Genomic DNA, 21,690 nt, shown 5'->3' on the forward strand with positions numbered 1-21,690 from the left:
AACCTCAGACAGGCCTGGACATGTACAGGCTTAAGCAGGGGGACACGTCTGGAACTGCAGGATTTGAGTCCCTGGCGGCGTAGTGTGTTACAGATTGTAGCCTTTGTTACTTTGGTCCCAGCTCTCTGCAGGTAATTCGCTAGGTCCCTCCGTGTGGTTCTGGGATTTTTTCTCAACGTTCTTGTGATCATTTTGACCCCACAGGGTGACATCTTGCGTGGAACAACGGATCGAGGGAGATTATCAGTGGTCTTGTAAGTCTTCCATTTTCTTATAATTGCTCCCACAGCTGATTTCTTCACACCAAGCTGCTTTCCTATTGCAGATTCAGTCTTCCCAGCCTGGTGCAGCTCTTTGATCTTGGCCATAGTGGATTTTGGAGTGTGACTGAGGTTGTGGACAGGTGTCTTTTATACTGATAAGTTCAAACAGATGCTATTAATACAGGTAACGGGTGGAGGACAGAGGAGCCTCTTAAAGAAGAAGTTACAGGTCTGTGAGAGCCAGAAATCTTGCTTGTTTGTAGGTGACCAAATACTTATTTTACCGAGGAATTTACCAATGAATTCATAAAAAATCCTACAATGTGATGTTCTGGATTTTCTTTCTCATTTTGTCTTTCATAGTTGAAGTGTACACATGATGAAAATTACAGGCCTCTCTCATCTTTTTAAGTGGGAGAACTTGCACAATTGGCGGCTGACTAAATACTTTTTTGCCCCACTGTATATTCTAGATTCATTAAACAAAGTGAAACATTTCAAACCTTTTTTGTTTCAATCTTGATAATTACGGCTCACAGCTCATGGAAATCCAAAATCCAGTATCTCAAAATATTGGAATTAAGATTTACAATACAGAAATGTCAACCTGAGAAGAGCTCTAATCAGCTAATTAACTCACTGAGCCTTCAATCTGTCTGGTTCTAAACACAACCACAATCATGGGGAAGACTGCTGACTTGACAGTTATCCTGAAGACACTCACTGACACCCTCCACAAGGAGGGTAAGCCACAGAAGGACATTGTTGAAAGTGTTGACTGGAAGGGAAAAGTGTGGTAGGAAAAGGAGCACAAGCAACAGGGATGACCGCAGCCTTGAGAGGATTCAAGAACTTGGGGGAGCATCAAGTGGACTGAGGCTGGAGTGGACTGAGGCTGGAGTCAGTGCATCAAGAGCCACCGTGCACAGATGTGTCCAGGAAATGGGCTAGAAATATCGCACTCCTAGCCTCGAGCCATTCCTGAAACGTCAGAAGCGTCTTGCCTGGGTGAAGGCAAAAAATAACTGGACTGTTGCTCATTGGTCCCAAGTCCTCTCTTCAGATTAAAGTAAATTTTGCATTTCATTTGGAAATCAAGGTCCCAGAGTCTGGAGTAAGAGTGGAGAGGCATAAAATGAAAGTTGCTTGAACTGCACAGTCAGTGATGATTTGGGTTGCCTTGTCATCTGCTGATGTTAGTCCATTGTATTTTAGTCCAGAGTCAATGCAGCCCTCTACCAGGAGGTTTTAGAGCACTTCATGCTTCCATCTGCTGACAAGCTTTATGGAGATGCTGATTTCCTTTTCCAGCAGGACTTGGCACCTGCCCACAGTGCCAAAACGAATGGTTACTGGTTTGCTGCCCATGGTATTAATCTGCTTGATTGGCCAGCCAACTCACCTGATCTGAACTCACCTTGTCAAGAGGAAAATGAGATACACCAGACCCAACAACACAGACGAGCTCAAGGTTGCTACCAAAGCAACCTGGGCTTCCATAACACCTCAGCAGTGCAACAGGCTGATTGCCTCCATGCCAGGCCACATTAATGCAGTAATTTGTGAAAAAGGAGCCCCTAATAAGTATAAACTAACATACTTAGGAAAACCTTGCAGGTGTTTTGAGTTAATTAGCTGATTAGAGCTTTCCTCAGGTCCACATTGCTGTATTATAAATTTTTTATTCTAATTTTTTGATATACTGGATTTTAGATTTCCATGAGGTGTAAGCCGTAAGACTAACAAAAAAGGCTTGAAAAGTTTCACTTAATGTGTAATGAATCTAGAATATATGAAGGTGTCCCTCTTTGATTTGAATCATGGGGAAAAAAAATATTTTCCACATATTGTAATTTTCTAAGATGCACCTGTATAGCCATATAATTTGAAATTCCTGTCATTATAAAAAAGCATACAGAAACCCAATGGATTCAGATCACATGCATCCATTCCTTTATTTAACATTATTATGAATTATTCTCTCCAAAGTCTGAGGAGAGATATAAGGCCCAGATTCGCATCAATAGAGATGTGGCACATTATATTCTTAAGGATAACATACATGTCCACTTCACCTTCAAAATGGCATTTCCCTTTAAGTTTATGTTTTTGCTTTTTTATTCCTTCCAGGAAATAAGTGCAAATCCTACATATATACAAAAATGCTTAGCTACATAAGAACACTGTCGTCATTTTCCTGAAATAATAAAACTGTCAGGATAATTACCTCTTTTTTATATCGTAGCTGGTTGTAAATAGGTGGCTTTTGAGAGGTCTCAATCTTGACCTCCTGTGTTGACGTTCTGTATGAAGGGTTACTGTAGGTCAGGTTGCTTACCCCAGGGTCAGTAAACTTTGACTTGTTATGTCTGAGAATAGAAAGATGGGAAAACACAGTCCACTGATTAAAACTGTCCATGGTACATGTGTCTAACACAAAAAAAACAGCTCTACTATGGTGGCCTGTTTTAGGTGACAGTAAAAGTGTCCGCATTTATTGTTGATGGTTTTTATCTGGGTTGGTAAAAGGATATTAAAACACATTGTAAAATGTTTTAGTTTTTACTTTAACCCTGTTTGTCTCCATATGTTGGTGATATCAAATTATTTATTAAGGTCATGCCTGGTCACAGCAACTTCCAGCAGGCTGGACAGTTGATGTCAAAATGTGTCCTCCAAAGCACATCTGATGTTGTTCTGGTTCTTATAATGCAGGTTTGCTGTCGTGGAAATCTAGAACATAATCCTTACATGTCTTAGGGAACGCATTCCTTGGTATTCTACCTTCTGCTAGAGCACGACAATGCATGTCAACTATATTTGAGTACTCAAAATTCCTGAACCTGGACTTTGATGGCCAATTGCCCTCAGTGGGACCCCTAGGTAAGCAGATTTCAAATCCTGGCTTCATAATTATGCAGTGAATTTACTACTGTGTCATTCAGGGGCCTAAAGGTGTGGTATATTTTGACACAAGAATAAATGTTTCTACAAAAAAAAAAAAAGAAGAGAGTTACAAGAGACAGAAAGTTTGGAGACAAAGCACAGGATTGCAGATATCTGTGTGCATTTCTAGTAGACCACAAGCTCTGCATGGAATAGTTGTTTCTTACCCATATCAATGCCACATAGGCTGTTTTTAAGCAGACAATACATTTTCTGTTCCTTTAGGAGGACATGAGGTCCTGGTCCACACCTGCGGAGTACCTGGTTTGGGGGGCCCTTTGCTGTCCCTGTCCTTATCCATCTGGTCATACTTCTGACCTAGTCTACATTTAAATAGACTCTGGATTTAGCCCACATGCATAATTATTCCAATTGGACTCTTAATATCTCACCCGGCACAGCCAGAAGAGGACTGGTCACCCCTCTGAGCCTGGGTCCTCTCTAGGTTTCTTCCTAAAATTCGGCCTTCTTAGGGAGTTTTTCCTAGCCACTGAAATTCAACACTACTGTCGTTTGCTCCTTGGGGTTTAAGGCCGGGTGTTTCTGTAAAAGCACTTTGTGACAACTGCTGATGTAAAAAGGGCTTTATAAATACATTTGATTGATTGATTCCTTGAAAAAATGAATTAACTAACTGAACTGTGCTAGACATAAACCAAAACAGAATTGAACTGGGTGGCTGGTCCTAGTGGCTAGAGGATATGACCGGTGATTAATACTAGCTCAAAACCCGGAACCCAAAAATATGTTGATCTACCTTTATCAAGATAGTTAACCCTAATGGCTCCATTGGTACTCATCGTGGCAGCTTGCCACATATTTCCAAGTCAGAGGGGCTGGATTAAATGGTGAAGTGAGATCTTGGTTGGACCTTATGTATTCAACTAACATATATCCCTTTGCCATAACCTTGAACTTACCTGTAAATAATGAAGGCGATGATGAGAATCAGGATGGCTAGAATGGTTAATGCTCCTCCAATCACATAACTGATATGAAGCCCTTCCCCTGTGAAAGCAAAGTTATTGATGGCAATTAAACAGCCAATAAAATAAAGAAATGTTATAGTTGTAAAACATTACTTCCTCCTCTTTGGTGAGAGAGCTAAAAGTATACAGCACCCAAATTCCGAGTGATTTATTGCTTTGACTTTTGGCAGCAGCATCTGTGTGAAAGGATTCAGATTTTTTTTTTGATGGATGTTAATTTATGACCAGTTGGTAACAGTTGTTTTTCCGAGGGTACATGTACGGTTAGGGAGGGAGGGGTAGAGCAGGTGATTCTGTGGAATGAGAGGGGGAGGTCAAAAGGATTATGAAAAAAGATTTTTTTATGGTTGTTAACAGTTGGTTTTTCCTGGGTTCATGTATGGTTAGGGAGGGAGGCGTAGAGCAGGTGATTCAGGGGTTCATGGCCGGTTAGGAAGGGAGGGGGCAGAGCAGGTGATTTTGGGGCGTCCTTCTCTGGGAGGAGAGGGTGTAGGGTTTCTTGAGATGCATTGAGCATGTGTTACCGTCGGGTTAATTCTCTGAGAGCCCCAAAATAAATAAAAGGTTTGCAGTTGAATTTTTTTACAATTTTATTTAAAATGGCATCTGTGCTTAGTGATACACCTGTGACAACCCAGACTTACGTAATAGCCTGCAGAACGAATATATGATGCGCCAAAGAAGCATTTTCTTAATGTGTATATAACTCAAATACCTCAGATTCTAATGTGTAGTACATTTTAGCATGGGAGCTGAATATATAAACGCAACCTGTGGCGTGGACATCAACGGTGGTAGCACTGAATGTATATTACAAATAAATAGACCCTGGCTTCCCGGGGTTGTAACATTATGCAGGGATATCTTAGAACAGATGCTAAAAATGAATAACCCCCAACCACACAAATTCTATCAGAAAACGTTGTCCAATATGTAAAGGGTTTTTGGATGACAGTGGTGTATTTGAAAAGGTCTACGAATGTTATATTCAATCTTTGAATGAAGAGAAGCCATCAGACTTTGAAACCCGACAGAATGACTCAACAGGTTTATGCAAACCTGTATTTGTGTCTAGCATGACTTTTGAGGGTAAAAAGTGGACGGCTAAGGGACAGGATTGAGCCATGCTCTTTTTAAAACTTTCGGATAAACAAATATAGAAAGTACACTTTCACAGCCCATAATTTAAGAGGTTATGACTCCTACCTTCTTTTAAACCCCTTGGTACTACAAAGCATAACTCCCACTCTTATAACACAAGGAAACAACACAGTTTGGCTGTAGATTCCTCTGTCATAAAATTAGTAGGATAGGTTTTCATGCAAGCTGATGCAATGGTTATATAACTCAAGGGATCAACGTCTTTGTCATTCATAACTTCCTCTCTGAACTTGAGACAATCTTCACGCAAGATAGCCACATCATTATCACAATACATTTCCATCATAAACTTCTCCCTCTCTCTTTGACTGTCATTTGATCAGCTCCATACTTTTGAGGATCGGGGTAAGAACCTATGTAATTGAGATTCTCCTCAGAGCTGAAAAAATGTGTAAACCAACCTTTAACTGCTGTTTCAAAGCCTAGGGCATTGGGCATTTGAGAGAGTTTCATGGGAAGAAAGCTGAGACTTTCAATATATCGTTTATCAAATGCGTGATTGGAAAAAACACAACACCTTACTTCCTTGTGTTATAAGAGTGGGAGTTACGCCTTGTAGTACCAAGGGGTTTAAAAGAAGGTAGGAGTCATAACCTCTTAAATGATTGGCTGTGAAAGTGTACTTTATATTCGTTTATCCAAAAGTTTTAGAAAGAACATGGCTCAATCCTGTCCCTTAGCCGTCCACTTTTTACCCTCAAAAGTCATGCTAGACACAAATACAGGTATGTGTAATCCTGTTGCGTATTTCTTTTGTTTTTAGTATTTCGCAGTGTTGAGTTTAGATCCTCGATTTGATCATTTACATATTTATTTACTCTGTTGTTAATGAGTGAACTTGTAAGAATATCAAGGAATTTATTTGTAGTCCGAGAATTTATAGTACGGCTTTTGAAACTCATTGTTTGCAGAGCAAGTGAATTTCTTGTTTTAACGGTAAATGTAATAAGACAGTGATCCGATAATCCAGGATTTTGGGGGGAAATTATTAGATCTACAATATCTATTTCTCGTGACAGGACTAAATCTAAGGTGTGATTGTGGCAATGTGTTGGACCTGAGACATGTTGGATAAAACCCATTGATTCAATTATGGCTTCAAAGGCTTTTTGAAGAGGATCATTGGACTTTTCCATATGAATATTGAAATCACCAAAAATTAGAATACTATCTGCCATGACTACAAGGTTAGACAAGAATTCTGGAAACTCATTGAGGAACATTGTGTATGGCCCGGGGGGCCTATAAATAGTAGCTATGTATAACGATTTATCGGCCTGGTTAACTTTCATGAGTGAAACTTCAAAAGAATGAAAATCAGTGATGTGTTTTAGAGTAAATTTATATTTACTGTCATAAATATTAGCAACACCCCCTCCTTTTCGGGATGTATGAAGGATATGATCACTAGGATAGCCAGGAGGAGAGGCTTCATTTAAGGCAATTAATTAATCAGGCTTTAGCCATGTTTCACATAAACCAATAACATGTAGTTTATAATCAGAGATTAATTTTCTGCAACTGCCTTTGGAGCAAGGGATCTAACATTTAGGAGTCCCATTTTGAGATGCGAGATGATAGTCATTTTTATTTTTATTTGTAACCGAGGTGGAGGAAGGCTTTATCTTAATAAGGTTGTTTTTGTTAGCACTACCTTGTTTAACTTTTCTCAGCCTGGAACAAGTCACAGTGGTAATAGGTAAAGCTGTACTAACTACTATGGCTATGCTATTGACAGACTGCACTATGCTAGCCAGCTGGCTAACAGCCTACGGCCTGACCTGCACCCTATTTCATGGTGAGGCTATAGGAGTGAGACTCCTGTCAATGTTCCTAGATAAAAGAAGAGCACCACTCCAGCTAGGATGGAGTCCATCGCTCCTCAGCAGATCAGGCCTGGACCTATTTCTGGGAGAATCCCAAAAAGAGAGCCAATTATCTACATACTTAATGGGCGACGGGCAGAACTCCGTTTTAAGCCAGCGATTGAGTTGCGCAGGTCTGCTGTAGAGCTCATTACTACCCCTAGCTGTGAGGGGGCCAGAGACAATTACTCAATGCCAACACATCTTTCTAGCTAATTTACACGCTGATGCTATGTTCTGCTTTGTAACCTCTGACTGTTTCATCCTAACGTCGTTGGTGCCAATGTGAATAACAATATCTCTGTACTCTCTATACTTGCCAGTTTTAGACTTTGCTAGCACCAGCCCCAGATTTGCGGTTACGTCTGTGGCTCTGCCCCTGGTAAACAGTGTATGACCGCCGGCTGATTCTTTAGTCTAATACTGCGGGTAATGGAATCGCTGATGACTGAAGTTTTTAATTTTTCCAGGCCACTGGTAGAACATGCCTGCCGATCATTCCCCTCCGAAGACGGCTCGGGCCTTGACTCCGACTCCAGTGGGGAAAACCTGTTGAAAGCCTCAGTTCGATTTAGCAACGACTCAGGTTTAACTGGTCGACGGCATTTCTTCCAAGTGACCAAGAAAAAGTTATTGCCCGGCTAAGAAGACTATTGTTTCTTCCTGGTGGCACAGACGCAGTTTTTTCTATTTCTACACTAACATAATCCTTGCCTGACATTTGCGTCAGAAGCCGAGCCTTTAACTCTGCTGTCTGTACCTGAAGACGATAGTTTCCTCCGTGTTGTAGCTACAACAATAACAGTGATAAGGCATAGTAATGATATTTAGCGTCGGGTGTTCAGGGGTGAGTAGTTCTGTTAATTATGTCCAAAAAGAGTCCCGGTGTAGTAAAGTTGGGTAAGAGGTCAACAGATGAAAAATATGGTGTTGGTAAACTCTTAAAGTAGAATTTGACCAATTAGTTTATATAGAGTAAATCTGAAAAAAGTTTGGCAGGTAGCCAGGTAGGTAACAGCAGGCAGCTTACAGAACGTCAACGATCCCACAATGTAATTGGTAAGTCACGCTGCATGTTTGTAGAGTTCCAAGACAAACAAAATCCTTACAGGCTGATTATGATCTGAAATTGGTGGTTTTGTAGGAGCACGAGTGGGCTCACTTGAAAAGGTCAGCAAAATACTACTTTCCTCTGGGCCATCCTGAAATAATTCACAGTGACCTTGACTTGCCCCAAAACTATTTCGGTCTGATTAAGGCAAGTTTACCATCTTCCGGGTTTGTTTCTTCCAGTGTTACCAACCCATGGGGCGAATGGGAAGCTTTTCCCTTTGTTGCACATGCAGTGACAACAATAATCAGCACCATCCCAGTGATCATTCTAATGAAGAGAGAGTTCTGACAGGTGTATGGGGTACAAAGGAGTTCAATAAGGCTCTAGAGAAAGATTACATTGTGGCTAAAATCTATGAAGTGTGGAACTTTGCCAGAAAATCTTTTTTCAAGAGTATGTCAAGATTTTCTTGAGAGGCAAGCAAATGGCTTTGGGTTATCCTGCATCAGCCACCGATCAAGAGAGCAAAGACAGGTACATTCAGGATTATTATGACAAAGAGGGCATATGTTTGGATCCTGAAAAAAATATAGTCAATAAGGCTAAGAAAAGTGTTTCAATTTTTTTTTTTACAATTTGTGGAGAAAGTATGCTCAAAGAAGAAATATGCTGATAACATCCATTTTTAGAGAAGCCCAAAAATGTACAGAGTTAATTTTTTCAAACCGTTTGGGAAATTTCTTTTTGAATCAGGAGGTTGCTCTGGTACAGTGGCAGCATAAAAATATTTACCTTAGAAGTCCTGGAAATGTCAATGTAATCATAGCGGCTTTCATGACAGCTTAGAGCTGTCTTGAATTGTACAATCTTATGGAACAGCTACAGAGGAGAGTTCTATACCATATATTCTGAGGTCTATGTGAATGGAAGCCCCCTCTGATCAATTATTTGGGAGGTTTAACAAATTAACTTGAAGATGGTGATCATATCACAGAATGATCATCGTGTGGACCCAAAAGTTATGGGTTTAGGACTAAAAACAACTGCGTAGTCTTGAACATCAAAGGCATCACGCAAAACTATGAAAACGCATTAAAGGTAAACCTGGAATAACCCAGAAGTTTTTGTCGAGGGTTTCATAAAAGACAAAACTAGTGAGGAAATCTTTACCTCCTACAAAATATTTTTTTCTTTTGCGCAATGCATCACTCATCAAAACGTTCAGGTTGGTGTATGACAAGAGAGTAATTTTAGCAGACGTTACCACATTACCATTTGGCTTCTGATTAGATAAGATGGAGCCTGTAGAAGGTTTGATTCAAGATTGCATTTACCTTTCTTAGCTCTAGTCGTTGGACCATCCAGCAGTGGAAAAACTTGTTTTGCAAAAAAAAAAAAAAGAAAAGTGTTAACTCAGAAGCATTCTTTAGAAATGTTGGCCCATACTGATAGGATAGCATCTTGCAGTTGATGGAGATTTGTGGGATGCACATCCAGGGCACGAAGCTCCCGTTCCACCACATCCCAAAGATGCTCTATTAGGTTGAGATCTGGTGAATGTGGGGCCATTTCAGTACAGTGAACTCATTGTCATGTTCAAGAAACCAATTTGAAATGATTCAAGCTTTGTGACATGGTGCATTATCCTGCTGGAAGTAGCTATCAGAGGATGGGTACATGGTGGTCATAAAGGCACGGACATGGTCAGAAACAATGCTCAGGTAGGCCGTGGCATTTAAACGATGTCCAATTGGCACAAAGGGACCTAAAGTGTGTCAAGAAAACATCCCCCACACCATTACACCACCACCCTGCACTGTGGTAACAAGGGATGGTGGATCCATGTTCTCATTCTGTTTACGCCAAATTCTGACTCTACCATCTGAATGTCTCAACAGAAATCGAGACTCATCAGACCAGGCAACATTCTTCCAGTCTTCAACTGTCCAATTTTGGTGAGCTGGTGTAAATTGTAGCCTCTTTTTCCTATTTGTAGAGGAGATGAGTGGTACCCGGTGGGGTCTTCTGCTGTTGTAGCCCATCCGCCTCAAGGTTGTGCGTGTTGTGGCTTCACAAATGCTTTGCTGCATACCTCTGTTGTAACAAGTGGTTATTTCAGTCAAAGTTGCTCTTCTATCAGCTTGAATCAGTCGGCCCATTCTCCTCTGACCTCTAGCATCAAACAAGGCATTTTCGCCCATAGGACTGCCGCATACTGGATGTTTTTCCCTTTTCACACCATTCTTTGTAAACCCTAGAAATGGTTGTGTGTGAAAATCCCAGTAACTGAGCAGATTGTGAAATACTCAGACCGGCCCGTCTGGCACCAATAACCATGCCACGCTCAAAAATGCTGAAATCACCTTTCTTTCCCATTCTGACATTGAGTTTGGAGTTCAGGAGATTGTCTTGACCTAGACCACACCCCTAAATGCATTGAAGCATGTGATTGGTTGATTAGATAATTGCATTAATGAGAAATTGAACAGGTGTTCCTAATATCCTAAGTGTATATTATCAATTCTCCAAGGGTATGCCAACTTTTGAGCACAACTGTATATGGTGGAAAAAAGGCTTGAAAAAGCTAAAGTCTCTGTTTGCTGTAGGTTGTCTTGAAATATTCAATGGACTTTGAGTTGAAGGAAGATGTTCTGTTGGGGGAAAAACACCCCTAAATGCATTGAAGCATGTGATTGGTTGATTAGATAATTGCATTAATGAGAAATTGAATAGGTGTTCCTAATAATCCTTTAGATGAGTGTATAATGAAATGTTGAAGAAAATAAAAATAAACTTTGTTGAAAGAATCTCTGAATCACTGAGTGATGATCAACTCTTTCCTCCTAACAGAAATAATCTTTTAGGTTTGGATGATATGCTGTTTGCAGGTAGTGAACATCCTGAAATTGCCAGAGCTTTTACTCACCATCGAAACTTATCTGTGCTGTACTTGGTACAAAATGTATTTCAACAGAGCAAAAATAGCCATACCATTAGCTTGAACTCCAATTACATGGTTTTGTTTAAGAATCCTAGAGACAAACTGCAGATTAATACTTTGGCCAAGCAAATGTACCCGGGAGGAGGGCGTTTTACGAAGAAATTTACGAAAAGACGCAACAAAAGAGGCATTTTCATATTTACTGGTGGACCAGTAACTAGGTCCACCAGAACATTTAAGACTCAGAACAGGTTTGTTCCTGTGGGATTGGCCAACAGTTTACATCCCAAAGAAAAAGTAAAAATGTCTGCACGTTTAAAAAGACATCTGCCCATCTTGAGAGTCCTAGTTATAGCCAACCCTAAAGAATGCAAGTCAGCCTTGGGCCATTGTTCTTCAGATGTTATTTTGACCCTCTGTGTGATTGCTTTGATTGTTCTCAAAGGACGCATCCCACTCAGCTAGGAACAATTCAAAAAATAAAGAGGCAAAAGGCAAGCTATTTGCCGATAAAAAAAACTGTAATTTTTTTTTTAAGAAGCGTGCCATACAGCATATGGGTGGTTTCCTTTTACCCTTGTTAAGTGTTGCTGTCCCTTTCCTCAGTAGTCATATTACCTCTGGGAGTCGGAGCTGACAAAATGTATTTAGTGCCTCAACATCAGTTGGATAAACTTAAGAAACAAGATACTGAAACTATTAGACAAACGGCTGAAAGGGATCTGGATATGGATATGGATATGAAGGATGTATGGAACATGAAAGGAATTAACCCTCTTGACAAGGCAAAGAAATACGCTCAACTCTTACAAAGGTATTTGTCTTTGTTGAAACAAGATGAAAATAACACAGGACATTTGACCCTCTCCCTACCAGAAACAGAGGCTACAGAACCTCTTGTTCCAGGGAGCTTACAGTATCATTCCATAGATGAGGATGCTGTTATGAGTGACATGCTCGAGCATACTCCAGCACGTAGCCGAAAATGTTTTATATACATTGTGAATAAAATAAAGGGGTCAAAAGGAAGAGCGGGCTGGAATGACAAAGGTGAATTCATCAGTAATGGTAAAATTTTAAGAGGCTGTAATATGATAGATTTGATTAAAAATGTAACAGCCTCACACAAGACATCCAAAGACAGAAGACCTCTAGGATGGACCCATTTTCTTGAAACCATGGCTGACCTCAACTTACCTCTGGCAGGTGTGGCTAATAATAAAATGTGATACAAAATACAAAATGTAAAATGGGTTCCCTCCAAAAGACACTAATTTGAACGGAAGAATACAGAACACTGGTTACAATTTTCTGAATGAAGACACAATCGATAATTGTAATGTAATGACATTTTTATTTCAATAAAAATACATTTGACAAAAAACTTTCTTTAACCAATTGTCTTAATGCAGGCTTCGTGATCAACCAGTCCGATAACAATGCAGCGGGTAGCAATCCCAAAAACAGGTTGTCCTGACTGGAAATTCTAGAGCTTCTGGGTATGCTGAATGTTTTCATGATAATTCTTTAAAGGGGGTAAAGGGCATTTCCTTTCATTAAGGCGGGTGTCAAAATGGTTGATATAATAATACTTGGGACAATCATAGAGGCACTAATGCCTGCTGCTGACTACCATGGCCTGAAAGACAACCGTGGCAGTTTTTGTTTTGTGCTCCTCGATCACAATTCCTAAAAGTGTTACAATGGAAGCCTTTATGGTGTGCTCAAAAATCAGTCCACCATCAAAAACGTCAGAATCCGGGGTATATGAAGTCAGGTCAGGTGGCCGGGTGGGAGGTCGCATAACCGGTGAGTAAGACAGAGGACTGCTACACGGTTCGTTTACACATGTGGAACTTACATCCCATTCCTGGTCTCGGGCATCTTCATCAAGTAATGGCGTAAACAATGTTTTATGACTGCAGACAGAGGGGGTGGCTTATTAACCAAAACGTATCATTCCTGCTTCCACATACATCTTGGTTTTAACTGGATCGTGTTCATAACTGTCATCTGCAGCAAGACATCTAAGTTTAACAATGCTCTGCCATTGCTGACTTCGTACGTATAGCTCAATTCTCTGAAACATGTCATTTTCCAGATCAAACCAAACGTGAACAGGTATCCTTACCTCTGACATTTTACCAATCTTTCCATCGCTTACGTTCCTCGTGAGGGAAAATAGCTCAACAAAACTGAATGGAAGTACATTTTTCCTCTGAATTTTTATTGTGTGCTGCTTTGTCTCTGTGGAACTCGGTACACCTTGCCAATCAATCTCCAAACCAGTGTCGCTAGTGTAATCTCTCATACTTGGCATCATTTCAGGACACTCCACATAGCGTAATACTTCCCAGTCATTAATTTGGTACTCCACGCCACAGGTTGCGTTTGTATATTGAGCTCCCATGGCTAAAATGTACAACTTCACTTTAGAAGCCAGGTAATCAAACATAAAACCGACCATTTTTCCATCCGCCATGTCATGCTGATCCATCAGCTGCTTAATCTGAGGTATTTGAGTTCTATACACATTCAGAAAATGCTTCTTTGGCGCATCATATATTTCTGGAACGTATCTTTTATTTCAATCCTCTGTTCTGCGGCCTATTTCGGAAAGTCTGGGTTGTCACATGTGTATCACTAAGCACGGACGCCATCTTAAACTAAAAAAACGAATTCAACTGCTAACCTTTTATTTATTTTGGGACTCTCAGAGAATGAACCCGAAAGAAACACATGCTCAATGCCCTTGCATCTCAAGAAACACTACACCATCTCCTCCCAGAGAAGGAAGCCCCAGAATCCCCTGTTCTGCCCCCTCCCTCCATAACCGACCATGAACCCCGGAATCACCTGCTCTACCCCTCCCTCCCTAACCATACATGAACCCAGGAAAAACCAATCTTTTTTTTTTTTTAATGGTTGTTAATTTTTCATAATCCTTTTGACCTCCCCCTTTCATCCCACAGAATCACCTGCTCTACCCCTCCCTCCTTAACCGGATATTTACCTGCGGAAAAACAACTTATCACCCTGTTACCCTGTTATTATAAATTAACAACCATCAAAAAATAATTTTCATAATCCTTTCACACAGATGCAGCTGCCAAAAGGTCAAAGCAATAAATAACTCTGACTTTGGGTGATGTATACTATATCTCTCTTTGGTGCTTAGTTTAGACAGTTCAGTACTTATTATTGAGCCCACAGCAGCCTCACTATTTATTGGCCAGAGTGACTTCCGTCATGGTCACGTTGGCCTTTAAGCATCCTTCCTTTCCGTGTCTAGTGTGTCAACGTCATCGGTACAATCAGCAAAGACGAGACCACGCTGTTTGAGACACCTGAACTATCCCTTCACCGAATGTCTTGCTGGATTATCTTGCTTGTGAAAGCAAGCATTAGTTAGCATAAGTTAGCAGGTTAGCAATTACCGAATTGGTTAACATTAGCTAATTGTGGTGCTAGTCTAGAATCCAACATAATGTTTATATAATATGTTTAGGTTATTTGGTAATGTTGTGAATTACTACCACATTGGACTGTTTAGTAAGGAGTTATCTACTACAATATTGTCTGTTTATTTCTCCCGACAGAACCACACATAATCTATATGATGAAGAGTGGTGTTCTGTAATGGTTGTGGTGTGTGTGGTGAATTGGAATACTGGCTCCCGTCGTTCTTACCAAACACACTGCTGTGGTTGCTACCGGCCAATGATCAGCGCCTATACCCATCATTCAACGGTTCTTCGGTTTAAACTTCAAAAAGTATTTTTCAGCAGTACAATATTGTAATAGTTTATTATAAGCATAATGATTATGGTAATGGTTATGCGAAGTGTGATGAAGATGCTAATGAGGGCAATCATTGTGATGATGATGATGATGAAGGTTGACTGAGTTTTATCTTACCGTGAGGAGCAGTCACTACGTTGCTCAGCAAACAACCCTCCAAACTCAGGTTCTTGTCTGTGCAGCTAAAAAAAAATAACAGGGCGATTAATATTCAAACTGAACCTATACTTTCTCACAAACTGAAGATAAAGCATTGAGATAATATTTAGTCAATATTCGTGTTTTGAATATGGATCAGTGGGATCCTTCAAATTCATGCTGGATCACATCAAATGTCAGGCCTTTTGCTGACATACTTATCAAATGGTGAGCCTTGTTGAGGTGTGTCTGTAGGGGCCTTCGGTATGTTGTTAGGGGCTGGAATGCGGGTGCTCACTCTGTCTGGTGAGGTGGGCACATAACCTGAAACTAAATAGAGAATACTGATTTGTGCTTTAAAGACACAAAGATCACACACAAAGCTGAAGCGTTTCCATACTAAACAGGTTGTTTGTTACATGCACATAAAAACTTACTGGTGGAACAGGGCCTGCTTTCTGGTTCATCAGGGCAGGCACACACAAAGCTATTTGTCTTAGCAAAGCACAGATGAGTACATCCTCCATTATTCACCGCACAGTGGTTGGTGCCTGCGGGGAAGAGAGAAGGCTTTATTTATTATTATTACTATTCATTACTATTTACTTTTTAATCATGTCTTGGTATCACCCTGCTCCCTTACCACTCTGCCTATGTGGCGAGACTACGATGATATCCATGAGGCCTTCAACATTTGCCAACACTGTCTCCCTGCTTCGGCCAGTGTGTTTGTCCACACGCTGGATGGACTTGGTCTGCCAGTCTGTCCAATAGATCCATCGGTCTTGCTGCGAGAGTCGGGAGAAAGGGATTAGAGGGGAGGACACCGGCTTCAACTGGTGGAACAAGGGAGAAAAGAGAAGAGGAAAAAAAGACAAGGAGAAGGGGAGAAGAAATGAGAGGAAGAAGGGAAGGAATAAAATGAAGGTCAGAGATGAAGGAAAGTAGAAGTAGAATGGTTAAGTTGATGGTTCAGTAAGAGTGAAGGAGAAGGGAGTGAGCAAGTAAGTAAGCGAGTAAACAAACTGAGTGGAAGGGGAGTATAGTGGGTGAGTGAAGGGTCAGGTGGCTGATTGACAGCTAGTGTTACCTGCGTGAGTGCGAAAGGGTGGGACACTGGGCTGATCAGGATTTGACGGAGCTTTCCATTCAGGTCAGAACTCTCAATGCGGTCTAGGTGAGCATCCACCCAGAAGATCCTACAAAAACAGACACATTCATGCACACACACACACGTAACAAAATCACATTAATTGCAAACATTACACTATTCAGCAGAAATTATTAATGATTTTTCTCAGCTGAGATATCATGATATTAGTGGTTCCTTTTTTCTCCTTCACTATTGCCAACTGTTAAATCATCTTCCAAACCAAATGCGGTTTACAATAAGATATCTTTTCACAACCTCACTGAAGAAGACTCCTTTAGGCTGAGGAGAAAAAAATCTGAGTTTGACAGGTGTGGACAAGTGAAAGTTCCTTAAATTTACTACAACTGAATTGTACCTCAACCAATACTTTTAAATAATGGATAATGAATACACAGGATTTCAGATTTCTGAAGTGACAACTGGGGGAAATAGACGGGTAATAACTTATGTCTAGCCTGGTCAAAGATTTATTTAAACTTGCAGGCTGTTGTTTTTGCCGCAAAACATCACAGATTTGCAATTTGAATTACAATTATATTTGTATAGGATTCATTTTAGAGGGGTACGTCCGGTAATGTAATTTACATTATAAATTGAAAAGGCAATCTCCTCCGTATATCATGCCATGTCGGTATTTTTCATTTAAGTGGAATGGTCCTGTAATTATATTTCTCCCGTCTGAAATAATATACTTGTATTTAAAGGGAAAGGTCAGAGTTTGACTGGTGCCACTCACAGTATAAGCAAGAAAGCAATTTTGAGAAATGAACGTGTTTAATGTCAATTAATATACCAAAATGCATTATTTAAAATGTTGCCCCCTCTAAAATGATTCTTAATTGCAATTGGGTTGACATATACAGTGGGGAGAACAAGTATTTGATAGACGGCCGATTTTGCAGGTTTTCCCACTTACAAAGCACTCAACTATGAGTGACGGAATCTAAAACAAAAATCCAGAAACCAAAATGTATGATTTTTAAGTAATTAATTTGCATTTTATTGCATGGCATAAGTATTTGATACATCAGAAAAGCAGAACTTAATATTTGGTACAGAAACCTTTGTTTGTAATTACAGAGATCATATGTTTCCTATAGTTCTTGACCACGTTTGCACACACTGCAACAGGGATTTTGGCCCACGTCTCCATACAGACCTTCTCCAGATCCTTCAGGTTTCGGGCCTGTCGCTGGGCAATATGGACTTTCAGCTCTCTCCAAAGATTTTCTATTGGGTTCAAGTCTGGAGACTGGCTAGGCCACTCCAGGACCTTGAGATGCTTCTTATGGAGCCACTCATGCTAGAAGACCCAGCCACGACCCATCTTCAATGCTCTTACTGGGGGAAAGAGGTTGTTGGCCAAGATCTCGCGATACATGGCCCTATCCATCCTCTCCTCAACACGGTGCAGTTGTCCTGTGCCCATTGCAGAAAAGCATCCCCAAAGAATTATGTTTCCACCTCCATGCTTCACGGTTGGGATGGTGTTCTTGGGGTTGTACTCATCCTTCTATCTCCAAACACGGCGAGTGGAGTTTAGAACAAAAAGCTCTATTTTTGTCTCATCAGACCACATAACCTTCTCCCATTCCTCCTCTGGATCATCCAAATGGTCATTGGCAAACTTCAGACGGGCCTGGACATGCGCTGGCTTGAGCAGGGGGACCTTGCGTGCGCTGCAGGATTTTAATCCATGACGGCGTAGAGTGTTACTAATGGTTTTCTTTGAGACTGTGGTCCCAGCTCTCTTCAGATAATGGACCAGGTACTGCCATGTAGTTCTGGACTGATCCCTCACCTTCTTCATGATCATTGATGCCCCATGAGGTGAGATCTTGCATGGAGCCCCAGACCGAGGAAGACTGACCATCATCTTGAACTTCTTCCATTTTCCAATAATTGCACCAACAGTTGTTGCATTCTCACCAAGCTGCTTGCCTATTGTCCTGTAGCACATCCCATCCATGACAGCCAGTGCAGGTCTACAATTTTATCCCTGATGACCTTACACAGCTCTCTGATATTAGCCATTGTGGAGAGGTTGAATAAAATGAAAATTAATTATTTAAAAATCATACAATGTGATTTTCTGGATTTTTGTCTCTCACTGTTGAAGTGTACCTATGATAAAAAAATGCTTGTAAATACTTGGATGCTTTGTAAGTAGGAAAACCTGCAAAATCGGCAATGTATCAAATACTTGTTCTCCCCACTGTAGTATATGCTATAAAGTTCAATGAGATGGATGAGCATCATATTAGATACACATTTTAAAGGGCTACATTTTACCTTGCTTCGTTATCTTGAATGAAATAAAGGCAATTAGTATACTGTTTTCCGACTTTTGCTTTTTGAATTTAAATATATTTTATACAGGCTATCCAACATAGTCTGGATAGGTGATAGTTGATATCCCTTGTTTCCACCAACAAACAGTCTTGACGGTTATCCCAATGTAAGTTAAAATGCTATGGAAATTATTATAAAAATTAAGACAAGACTTATATAAAAATTAAGACTTTTTGCTCCTGTGCAGTGTAAAAAGAACCTTAGTCTCATTCCTTCTGTTTCCCTCTGTCCCGTCTCTATCATTCCTCCTTTATTCCATCCCTCACATTCTCCCCTGCCATTCCACTCCTTTCTAACCTGCGTGTGTCATAGTCCAGTGTAAGTCCGTTGGGCCAGCCCAGGTCAGTGTTAATCAGAACTTTGCGGTCTGATCCATCTAGGTGAGCCCGCTCGATCTTAGCGATGTGACCCCAGTCTGTCCAGAACATGTACCTAGGGAGATCAATTAATTAATATTATGTCTCCACTTAGCCACTCTTCCCCAAGACTGTTGCGCACACACCCCCACAAAATCTCATTTGCAAATTTCCTCTTTGTCCACCTCACCCTTTGCTGGGAAACACAGCGATTGCTCTGGGCTCATCCAGGCTGTTGTTGACCAGTACTTTTCGGCTGGTTCCGTCTAGTCGGGCCACCTCGATGGTGTTGCGGCCTGTGTCCGTCCAGTACATATTCCTGGCCACCCAGTCCACAGCAAGTCCATCGGTGGTCTTCAGACCCTGGTTGATCACTGTCTCCATTCCTGTACCATCCAGGTTGGATCGTCTGACCGTCACAGGAAAGGTTAAATAAGTCAATCAAGTTGTGTTGGTTGCATTCATATTATAACAGATGTTGTCGGTTGCAACGCAGAACTTTTCAAATCTGTGCACTTTGCACTACAGGTAAAGGACCCCCAAACATTACACAATTTTAAACACATGATTCACTAATCAAGGACTTGATGATTAGTGGACAAGTCTAATCAGGTTAGTTATCTCTGGAATAGATCAATTAAATAAAACAACTGGGGTTACCTGAGGAGTTGAATATATCTGTAGTAGTGAAATGCTTGTGTATCACTTCCTAAACATTGTAGTTAAATTATGTAAAAATAAGCTTATCTAACAAAAACGAGAAGCGGAAGGGCCACAGTGCAAACTACTGATCGAAAAATACAATCAATGAGACAGTCTAGGTTGAAAGTATTATTTAACAGCCTAATCAGTGTGCACAAATAAATAAATAAATATAGTAAATAGGATATACAAAAAAGAAACACCTAACAATATATTAATATCAAGGACCTAATAAGCAGTAGGGCCACCCATTGCCTTCTGAACAGCTCCAATCCTCCTTGGAATGCTGTCGTACAAGTCCTGAACTGTGTGTGTAGTTCTTCAAGAAGTCTCCAGTTCGCACTCCAGAACTTGCTATAAAGGTTGATGATGTTCAGATCTAGTGATTGGGGAGCCAAAGAAGGCTTTTGTTGTCATCCGGGTTTTTATAAAACCACTCATAAATGTTTTTTACAGTGTGTATGGGGGTATTATCATCCTGGAAAAACAATTCACGTGCCTATGACTGAGTGCTTAAACTTAAACTGTTAATCCTTACAGCTTTTATAGCTTCCTCATGGAATCTTCTATGGAATCTACCAGTTGTTTTAATTTAATTTTTCTTCTATTTCTATGTTTTATTATGTTATTTTATAGTTTTTATTCTAGTATTTGGTTTTCTTCTATTGTATTTTATATTTTTATTTTTATTTGTAAAGCACATTGAATTGCTTCTATGTATGAATTGTGATTTTTTTGGTCCCTTGCTGATTTTGTATGTTTGCCCACTGACAAAGAAATGATCATTCTATAATTTTAATGGTAGGTTTATTTGAACAGTGAGAGACAGAATAACAAAAGAAATCCAGAAAAAGGCATGTCAAAAATTTTATAAATTGATTTGCATTTTATAAGTGAAATACGTATTCGACCCCTCTGCAAAACATGACTTAGTACTTGGCGGCAAAACTGTTGCTGGCAATCACAGAGGTCAGACGTTTCTTGTAGTTGGCCACCAGGTTTGCACACATTTCAGGAGGGATTTTGTCCCACTCCTCTTCGCAGATCTTCAAGTCATTAAGGGTTCAAGGCTGACGTTTGGCAACTCAAAATTCAGCTCCCTCCACAGATTTTCTATGGGATTAAGATCTGGAGACTGGCTAGGCCACTCCAGCACCTTAATGTGCTTCTTCTTGAGCCACTTCTTTGTTGCCTTGCCCATGTGTTTTGAGTCATTGTCATGCTGGATTACCCATCCATGACACATTTTCAATGCCCTGGCTGAGGGAAGGTGGTTCTCACCCAAGATTTGACGGTACATGGCCCCGTCCATCGTCCCTTTGATGTGGTGAAGTTGTCATGTCCGCTTAGCAGAAAAACACCCCCAAAGCATAATGTTTCCACCTCCATGTTTGACGGTGGGGATGATGTTCTTGGGGTCATAGGCAGCATTCCTCCTCCTCCAAACACGGCGAGTTGAGTTAATGTCAAAGAGCTCGATTTTGGTCTCATTTGACCACAATGCTTTCACCCAGTTATCCTAAACTTCAGATAGTCCTGTACATGTGCTTTCTTGAGCAGGGGGACATTGTGGGCGCTGCAGGATTTCAGTCCTTCACAGCGTTGTGTGTTACCAATTGTTTTCTTGGTGACTATGGTTCCAGCTGCCTTGAGATCATTGACAAGATCCTCCCATGTAGTTCTGGGCTTATTCCTCACCTTTCTCATGATCATTGCAACTCCACAAGGTGAGATCTTGCATGGAGCCCTAGACCGAGGGAGATTGACAATTATTTTGTGTTTCTTCTATTTGCGAATAATCGCACCAACTGTTGTCACCTTCTCATCAAGCTTCTTGGTGATGGTCTTGTAGCCCATTCCAGCCTTGTTTAAGTCTAAAATCATGTCCCTGACATCTTTGGTCAGCTCTTTGGTCTTGGCCATGGTGGAGAGTTTGGAATCAGATTGATTTATTGCTTCTGTGGACACT

General features: G+C 40.6%; 1 protein-coding gene across 7 annotated transcripts in view; it reads right to left on the bottom strand.

The window, feature by feature from the left end:
• The window catches only part of lrp4 (low density lipoprotein receptor-related protein 4), a 268,114-nt gene that overhangs the window by 14,418 nt on the left and 232,006 nt on the right, over nt 1-21,690 (bottom strand). For 5 of the 7 annotated variants that reach the window (XM_020044527.3, XM_020044526.3, XM_020044530.3 and 2 more), the window contains exons 29-37: nt 19,210-19,428; nt 18,961-19,095; nt 16,249-16,357; nt 15,802-15,994; nt 15,596-15,709; nt 15,377-15,488; nt 15,138-15,202; nt 4,130-4,217; nt 2,491-2,632 (exon numbers count right to left, since the gene is read on the bottom strand). In XM_020044527.3, the coding sequence (XP_019900086.2) occupies nt 2,491-2,632; nt 4,130-4,217; nt 15,138-15,202; nt 15,377-15,488; nt 15,596-15,709; nt 15,802-15,994; nt 16,249-16,357; nt 18,961-19,095; nt 19,210-19,428 (1,177 nt within the window). The remainder of the gene's footprint in view (nt 1-2,490; nt 2,633-4,129; nt 4,218-15,137; nt 15,203-15,376; nt 15,489-15,595; nt 15,710-15,801; nt 15,995-16,248; nt 16,358-18,960; nt 19,096-19,209; nt 19,429-21,690) is intronic. The other 2 variants (XM_013132296.4, XM_020044528.3) reach the window with 1 other exon arrangement.

The sequence above is a fragment of the Esox lucius genome, chromosome 2 (assembly GCF_011004845.1).
Source record: "Esox lucius isolate fEsoLuc1 chromosome 2, fEsoLuc1.pri, whole genome shotgun sequence".
Classification (NCBI taxonomy): domain Eukaryota; kingdom Metazoa; phylum Chordata; class Actinopteri; order Esociformes; family Esocidae; genus Esox; species Esox lucius.